Source organism: Aegilops tauschii, chromosome 7 (genome assembly GCF_002575655.3).
Source record: "Aegilops tauschii subsp. strangulata cultivar AL8/78 chromosome 7, Aet v6.0, whole genome shotgun sequence".
NCBI classification, from domain to species: domain Eukaryota; kingdom Viridiplantae; phylum Streptophyta; class Magnoliopsida; order Poales; family Poaceae; genus Aegilops; species Aegilops tauschii.
The window spans coordinates 233,601,643-233,611,073 of record NC_053041.3 but is presented as its reverse complement, the minus strand read 5'-3'; the positions used below and the strand labels follow the sequence as shown (position 1 = coordinate 233,611,073).

The window sequence follows — 9,431 nt, the reverse complement described above, 5'->3', positions numbered from 1 at the left end:
TTTATTCGAATCTGTTGAGTATCATCACAATTAGTTAGAAAACATAGTATAGCACTCTACCTTGTACTGTACTTCAGATTGATCATGTATCCCTATATATATGCCCACGAGACTCAAGCAATACAATAATTGCTTGATTTTCATTCGGATTTGGAAGTAACTATTTTGGTACTTGAAATTTCCAAAAGAAAAAACACGTTGACCCGAAATTTCGGAGTATTAGTTTCGAAAAAAAAACATCTTGACGCGAAAAGAAGGTGAGCGCTAATTACGCACCCCGCGCTTCCATCTTATTATCTTACTAGTAGGGCATGTACAATGGTTGATAAGATAGTCTTATCTTAAATTTTGCATGTAATTTAGAGATGGCAAAAAAAAATGTCTACAATGGGTTATCTCTTAGCCTTATCTCCAATAACTAGCTATTTCTAAAAATGTGGTGAGATATATTATGCTAAGAGATCATCTCTTGTCTTCTCTTAAATAAGATAAGACAAGTTTTTCTTATGATTTCTCTTTCCTCCACCTCATCATTTATTCTATGTGGCATTGCTAAGATAGAACCATTGTACATGCCCGTAGAAAGAAGGAAAAAAGAAAACTACTCTGGCTATCGTGTTCAATGGTATATCTGATCCAGCTACTCTCGAGGCGTTGGCAGTCCGGAAAGCAATGACACTATCAGAAGATCTCCATCTACAGGTGATACACGTTGCAACTGACTGCAAAGGCGTTGTGGAGGATATCAAGCAAAAGAGTAGCCCTAGCTATGGGGCTATTATACATGAGATCGTTGAATACTTTCGTAGTTTTCAGTTATGCATTTTTTTTGCATGAATTTAGGAGCTCAAATGTCGAGGCTCACAATCTAGCGAACCATGTTTTGAAACTGGGGACTGGCCGCCATGTTTGGTTGGGCAACCCTGGTGAACTTCAGTTTGTCCCTGTAAACGTTGTCACAGTTGAATAAAAAGCTTCGTGGATTGTCTCGAAAAAAAAAAACCCCAAAGACCCTTCTTTTCCCCTCCTCCCCTCCTCCCTTCTCCGTGAGGAAAAGGAAACCCTTAGCTCGTCGTTGATGGGAGGACGACGCAAAAGCAAACGCGGAGGCGAAGTGCCGAATCCCAGGACACATGAGGAGGATCGCTCAGTCGCGTTGGCGGCGGCAGCAGCGGCTCAGGCCCATGCTGCGGCGGCGGCTCAGGCCCGTGCTGCGGCGGACTCCTCCCGGCCCTACTGCCGAACCTGCCTGTCTCGCGATGGGCGTGGCGGCGGCGGCGGCGGCCCCTGCTCCTGCCCCGACACCACCTCCGCCCAGCCGTCTGGCTCCTCGCGGGGCAGCGCCGTCCCCGCCCAACTTTATGTCCCCTGCCGCGCCCCCAACCCGTATGCGCGCTATCTTTCGTTTTATGTTTATATCATCTAATCAGCACAGGGCGTGGATAGAAATCTAGTTTACCGTTTGCCTAGCTAGGGAGGTGGATCTAATTTACTTTGTCTGATGGTTGCAACAACAAATTAAAATTATCAACTTGTACAGAAATCAGCAAAAAACAAACATCATTCTTCTGTCAAGCCTTGTCCATTGCACGGTGATGATGATGATGAAGATATGAAGTTCACTCGGCTCCTATGCCTATCTGAATCGCTATTACTTCTAGTCACCATAAGAATACAATGCTGCTCTTGCAATGTTCCGCACTCTGCGGCTCTGTTTTTCTTAGTCTTCTTTATAAAACAGAAGAAGAAACTTCTACTCATCGATTTACTTAATTCAGGTGCCAGGATCATGTGGCTGGGCCTTCATCCGCACCGACGCAGCCTCAACCGTCTGTCTCGTACTTGACCAAATTGCTCGGCGCTACAACATTCAAGGACACTGCCACTTCCTCAGCCTCCCCACAGGCTGTAGCTGAGACCCCGCCACCAAAGCCAACCATTTATGTCAACAGACCTCCTGATTGGTATTTTAGTATTTACATCAGGATCGATCGTTCAGGATCTTTCCACACATATCCTCATCTTGGTGGACCATTCAAGAGCTTACAGGAAGTTGAAAAGGCTATTGAGCGCTATCTTCATGACAAGCGGCATAAAACACTGTATGGTTTCTCAATTTCTTCCATGTCTTCTCCTTCTCAGTTTCTTCCTGTTTGCACACTTGCATCTGCACTTGATTATTTTTATTATTTCCCCTGTGATAAGACCATATAAGAGCTGTCAAGTTGATCATAGAAATGCTACCCTACATTTGGTCTTCTCTTCAAGTTCCTGTTGTGGAATACCTTAAATTAACTCAACAGTTTGAACTAGAGCATAATTCGCAAGCACAGCTCAAAATTAATAAAGTACATGTTCAAGCTGCCGCTTTTTTATTGTAGGTATACTATCATCTGAATTGTATCTTGTACAATTAGTTAGCTTTTAGCTTGGGACACCCATCCAGCGGTGCTTCCTTTGTCACAAAAGACTAGTGATTAGGATCTGAAAATGAAGATGCGTATCTTTTAACTATAACAAGTAAATACTTTTTCCAGAACCTAATGATACACTTGTAGGTGGAACGAGCAAGCTGGGGATGAAATCATTATAAAGAAGGCTCTTTACTGGCCTGATGGCAGAACAAGGAAATGTTCAGATGAGCACGTAGTGGAGTATACCCGTGAGCGAATGAGTTTAATGCTTCAAGCTTTACTGGACAAGTATAATGAGGATCGCAATCTTGTTGGGGTATCTCTCTCTCTCTCGCTCTCTCTTATCGTTATGTCCTGTTTCCTTAAATGTAATGATTGCTGATCCACCCCATTCTTTTAGGATCTTGCGTATGAATTCAAGGATTTCTTGCACTATCAAACAATTTATGAAGACTATAAGTGGTACAAGCATTTCAATTTCACTACAAAGACTAAAGATGGAACTGAGGATCTTTTCTTTGCTGAAGTGACAAAGGGGAAAGACAATGCATTGGTGGCCAACTGTTTCTGCAAGATTGAATCCAATGAAAATGGTAAGTATCAACAGAAGCCAGAAAGACTGGCTATTCAGTACAAGGTTGCATATGGATCTTGTCTTTCTATCTGTTCAACAACAGGCAAAATTGTGCATCCTGTCCTTTTCCACTCTTGTTCAAATTCAGAAAGCAAAATTCATTGTTGTCTTAACTTGCATCTTGAGAAGTTTTACCCTCACCCAATGATATGATGGAGGTATGACAGTTGTCTGTTTTGATCTTTTTTAATGAAGGCCACTGCTATGGTTGCATAAATCATGGAATTATTGATATGAAGCACCCTGGCAAGGCCGATGCATACTCTGGTGGTCACTTGAACGTACATTTGCCATTTGGTGGGCGCAGAAGCCGTCCTAACACGTGGACAGGCTCTAAGGAAGATGTACATACTAAAACTTTGATCTTAGTAAAACCAGTGGTCACTTGGATGTCGTCTTATTATCTTTCTGTTTATTACAGGTGGCAGCTGAGGAAGCTAGGCTGAGATACATCTATGGTATACGATGATTAGAATTTATTTATCACATTTTTATCGAGCTAGCTGTTGGAGTAGTGGTGGGAATAAGCAAATATTTTTATTGTTTGTGGTGTGTATTATCGTGGTAGTTGTTGGAGTTGTGTTTACTTGGCACAGCTTAGTGCTCCTTTGTTGTTACCCTCACTCCTGTAGAAGTTATTTATCAAGTACTTCCTCTGTCCGGAATTAGTTGACGCTCAAACGGGTCTATCTAGCATTGAGGGAGTATGGATTATGGCATCTGGTTATTATCCTTTTGTTGTTCCATGCTGCAGTTGTTATCTCGCTCTGTCAGACATACTAGAATGACCATCGTCAAGATAATATTTTGCTTTTCGTTCCTTATAATTGTTTGCTATCCTTTCTAACAAGTGTCGCCATGAGTTTCACGGCAAAGAACGAGCGCTAAAACTTTAATCGGATCACTGGCAGTATATTAATTGCCCATCGCAAAATCTTCATGCTTGATTCAGATAGAGGACTGTGTAAGGATTGTGCAGATCATCGTTAACATCTTCAACAGTGCTAGACACTGTTTTTTAGAAGGAACGACTTGTATTCCACTTAACATTGTGATGTTATATGTTTCTTTAGAAGGAACAACTTCTATTCCACTTAACCTTGGGTTTGTTACAAAACTGTTAACTATTGTTATGTAATCTCAACTACATGTTTATCTCCCTCCCTCCCTCCCTCCCTCTCTCTATCACATGGCTACAAAGCCATCTCTTCCCATCGAAGCCGTGCTCCCGACAACAGTGGAGCAGCAGCAGCAGTCGGACAACCATGACCGTGGTTCCAAGCTCGTTGTATTCACCATGGCTGTCGAAGAACCAACAATTCCTCAGCTATTTGGTAAACTCTCTCTCAAAGGAGATCCTTGCGCAAGTGACTGGTAAGGAAAACACCTTCGATCTATGGACTGCTATCATCACACTCTTTGCCTCGTAGTCCCAATCTTGAATCATAAATTTGAGAATTTCCATCGCAACCATGAAGAAAGGCACCATGCGCAACACCTCCTACATTGCCAAGATGAAGAGCCTTGGAGATGAGCTCACGGCAGTAGGCCATCTGGTCTCTGATCGCGAGATGGTGGACTATGTGCTCACCATACTTGGCCGCAACTACGGCCCCGTCATGGCATCAATCGGCGCTGTCAAGTCCTCCATCACCATCGATGAACTCTTTGCCCCGATCGCTACCTTCGACTAGCGGATGGAGATGCTGGGCGATGGGGCTGAAGGCGGCTTCAACTCTTCTACCAATGCGGTGTACAGACACCGCGACTAGCACAAAACCAGGGTCGCGGCTAGGGAAGGTGCCTCTCTCCCTCTACTGGTAACGGCGGTGACCGCTATCGAGGACGTCCACAACAACAGCAGTGTCAACAACCATCTCGTGATGTGCATGAATGTCAAATCCGCTTCAAACACCGTGCAGAGGGTGCCCGTTAATGTTGGCATCGCTACTATGAAGATGAGTATGTGGAGAAGGGAGCCAATGCTCTCACTGACTCCTATGGCATCGACACCAATTGGTACGCGGATGCTGGCACCAAAAATCACATCACGAATGAGCTAGACAAGTTGACGACCAGAGACAAGTACCACGACGATGACCAAGTGCACACCACAAGCAGCTCTGTTATGAAAATTACTCATGTTGGTCGTTCAATTGTCAAAACCCCCATGAAAACTTTTCATCTAAATAAAATCCTACATGTGCCAGAAACATCAAAAAATATTGTCTCTATTCATTGGTTTACTCTTGATAATCATGTTCTCATTGAGTCTCATCCCTATTTCTTTTTGGTTAAGGACTTGGACACGAGGAGAAAACTTCTTAGGGGCAAGTATGTGTGGGAAGCCTCTACCTATTCATATCTTCGTCATCATTGTTGAATAAACAAGCCTTTGTCGCCATCAAGCTGTCGTCAACAAAGTGGAATAGTAGATTAGGCAACCCTCATTAGTTATTGTTAAGTATGTTCTTAGAAAAAATAAACTTCCCCACTCCCATGAGTTTAGCATCAAGTCAGTTTGTGATCCATGCGAGCAAGCTAAAAGTCATTAGTTACCATATCATGTTTCTACCATCATTTTTACTGCACCCTTACAACTTGTATTTTCATATGTTTGGGGGCCAACTCCTACTTTAGTTGGTAGATATTCATATTATGTAAGCTTTATTGATGACTATAGCAAATTTACGTGGATCTATCTCCTTAAGAAGCGATCTGATGTGTTTCAAGTTTTCAAGAACTTCCAAAACCTCGTTGAATGAAAACTAAACAGTAAGATCATTGTCATGCAAACTGATTGGGGGGGGGGGGAGGGTGAATACAAGAAGCACAATTTCTTTTTTCAGCAACTTGGCATCTCGCATCATGTTTCATGTCCACCTGCACATCCGCAAAATGGTTCTGTCGAGAGAAAACATCGCCATCTTGTTGAGGTAGCCTAGCCCTACTAGCAAATGCATTCATGCCACAAAAATTTCGGGATGAAGCTTTCTTGACTACCACAGATCTCATTAACTTGCTCCCCTAGCAAAGTCATCAAATTTGAGACCCTATTACACATATTTTGGCATTACTCCCAATTACAAATCCCTTCGTGTGTTTGGTTGTGCATGCTGGCCGAACCTCAGACCATATAATACACGCAAACTTGCATTTTGTTCAAAACAAAGTGTGTTTCTAGGATATATCCAAATTCACAAGGAGTTAAATACCTAGATGTTTCTACCGACGCGGCCTATATATCTCATGACATCATGTTTGACAAGTCTGTCCTTCCATTTGAATCTCTTCATCCTAATGCCGGAGCACTCCTTAGAAAAGAAATCCTTCTTCCACCAAATCTCTGGGATTCTGATCATGGGGGCGACAATTGCACTGAACAAAACCATAACTATTAGTACCAGTATTGCATCCACAACGTAGGCTACCAACTCCGCATTGGGATCTGCTATGCAAAGCAGATCCGATTCTTCGCTGGCATCTTGTGTGGCGAGATCTCCTACACCTTCTCTTGCGCAACAATCAACACGCCTTGTCCAGCCTCAACCAGCTGTGATCTCACGTGTTACAACTAGTCTACAAAAAAGGTATAAGAAACCCAAAAATTAGAACATATGGTACTATGTTGTATGGCATGTTGTGTATTGCAGGAGAACCAACGAAGCTGGAAGATGCACTTGGAGATCCGAGATGGAAAAAGGCAATGGATGAAGAGTACTCTGTACTTATGAGAAACAAAACTTGGCACCTTGTACCTTACCAAAGAGATAAAAATATTATTGACTATAAGTGGGTTTATAGAATCAAGAAAAAGGCAGATGGCTCACTTGATAGGTATAAAGCATGTCTAGTTGTAAAAGGTTTTAAACAACGCTATGGTTTAGATTATGAAGATACTTTCAACCCTGTTGTTGAAGTTGCAACTATTAGGCTTGTGCTAGCTATTATTTTATCCAGGGGGTGGAGTTTGAGAGTTGAGACAACTAGATGTTCATAATGCATTTTTGCATGGTGTTTTGGAAGAGGAGGTTTACATGAGACAACCACCTAGGTATGCAGACAATAAAACACCTCACTATGTGTGCAAGCTTGACAAGGATCTTTACGGGTTGAAAGAAGCACCAAGAGCAAGGTACTCGACGTTGAGCTCTTAGTTAACAAATCTTAGTTTTGTTGCATCTAAAGTTGACTTATCACTTTTCACTTATAACAAGGCAAACATAGCTATGTTCGTGTTGATATATGTTGATGATATTCGTTGCAACCTCTTCACAAAGTGCTACTAATTCTCTTCTGCATGATCTAAGTTCAAAATTTTCTTTGAAAGATCTTGGTGATGTACACTTCTTCATGGGCATTCAAGTTAAGAAGATTCAGGGTGGCATAGTACTGAATCAAGAAAAATATGCTACTGAACTTCTAAATCGTATGAGGATGAAGGATGATGCCTGCAAGCCAAACAGGGTAGTGTAGCACTTCTAGAGAAGTATCCCAATGAGTAATCATCCCAACAAAGAGCGGAGGAGACTATTTATAGTGGCGCTTCTGTCAGACACAAGGTGTCACAATTCTTGTGTGATGTAACTGCTTGGGCTTTTGCAAATATTGTTACTGTCCCAAACGACAGTTAAACCAGATTGACAAGTATAAAAAGAAGTTTGAAGTAACAACTATAAAAGAGATTGAAAGTAAATAACATAAAAGAGATTTAACATTGAGTTTTCTGCAATGAAGAGATTAGGCGTGGAGAGAATTCTGTTCATGGTAAGAATATATCAGGTGTGCTAGTGTGACAGTAATACCAGTTACCTTGTATTGTACTCATAGCATTTGATATGTGTGTTCTGTAGGCGCATCACCCTGAGGTTATGAAACTCCTCCAAGCGGGATTATATTTCATTCTATGGTCCTGCTTCACCGTTGCCACAGAGTGGTCGTTTCCACAATTAAGGTCCTAGGACCGTAACCAAGCATTAGGTTTAATGGATCACCGTTATCTCATATTGTCTTCGGTCCTCATAGATATCTCCACCTGTCACGCCAAAGGTCACATATTTCCTAAACAATATGTGTTACCTGTGTAGGTTTTGAGATCATGTTGCCTGGCCCCTTAAATTAGACAACACGCATAGAGTACACCACATTACACTAGTGCAGCGACCTGCTATACAAAGGGTTTTTACCCCCTTTTCATGAAAGTCGTCGCCTTCCTTGTGTGTGCGATAGGGGGGGGGGGAGTTCAATCCCACACGACCCAGAAACTATCGGTGATAGGTCCTCCGGTCAGACACGCAGGGCAAAAAGAGCTCGTGTGCGATCGAGCAAGCCATCACAGACAATTATACATGCCCAATCATTTTCGTTCGTATGTACATCCCACACAGCGAATCCCAGACAAACGTTTCTTAAGCCTCTGCATCAAGCTTAGTGTCTAAAAATGACCATCTGTGCTTGGATGTAACTATTAGTGCCTTGAATTTGTTGCCATTGTGGTCCAAGCTATTACACACTGTGATGATCTTGACTAGCTTACGATGTCGAATTTGTTTGCAACCATTACATTCATACATGAAGCTCTGTGCGGCTCCTTCTCATCCCACATCAAGTACCTTCACTGCCGCAATAACTGAATTTGCACCGAAACTGAATGTCCCTTTATATACACTCCCAAAGCTTCCACAACCAATCAGATTTCCCCAGAGAATGAATTTGTAGTCTCAAGCAACTCAGTGTATGATATTCTCTGAAACATGTGAGCAGGAGATGTGGTGTTATCCTAACATTGGCCAGCACCACCTCTTGACTTGTTAACGCAATAGCATGCAGCAATACTGACACCAAGAAAGATGAATGCTCCCACCACAGAAAACACCAGGATGTGAAGCAGATGCCATTTGAGAAGATTCCCTTATCTAGCACAGGACCCGATAGGTGGTTGAATGAAAGGTTTAAATTCATCAGAAGTTGGAAGCTCTACAGAAATTCAGGAACAAGTCCTAATAGTTTGTTATTAGAGAAATCCACCCTTTCTAGCCCTCTTAGAGCATCAAGTCCTTTTAGTATGCGCCCATGCAATAAATTCCCTTGTAAGTATAGGAACTGCAATTTGAGCCAACCACCAAGGGTGTCTGGGATTGCACCCGATAGTTTGTTCGATGAGAAATCAATTATGCCAAGATTGACTAACTGCCCTATTTGTGGAGAAATAGGCCCATCTAATAAATTGTTTGAGAGAAGGAGAAATTCAGCCAGGGAAGAAATGCTCAGAATTTCTTCTAGTATTTGCCCACTCAGGGCCTATTCGGTTTGGAGGATTTCCATAGGAAACAATAGGAACAAGGATCCCGGAGGAAAATTTTCTATAGATGCGTTCGGTTTGT

General features: G+C 42.3%; 1 protein-coding gene across 1 annotated transcript; it reads left to right on the top strand.

Moving 5' to 3' along the window:
• The first annotated feature begins 1,004 nt into the window (after nt 1–1,004).
• On the top strand, nt 1,005–3,775 carry LOC109762998 (uncharacterized). Its single transcript, XM_020321871.4, has 6 exons — nt 1,005–1,386; nt 1,779–2,102; nt 2,559–2,730; nt 2,815–3,007; nt 3,244–3,392; nt 3,470–3,775. Exons 1-6 carry the CDS (start codon nt 1,079–1,081, stop codon nt 3,515–3,517), a joined length of 1,194 nt encoding a protein of 397 aa, XP_020177460.1. The 5' UTR covers nt 1,005–1,078; the 3' UTR covers nt 3,518–3,775.
• The last annotated feature ends 5,656 nt before the right edge of the window (nt 3,776–9,431 follow it).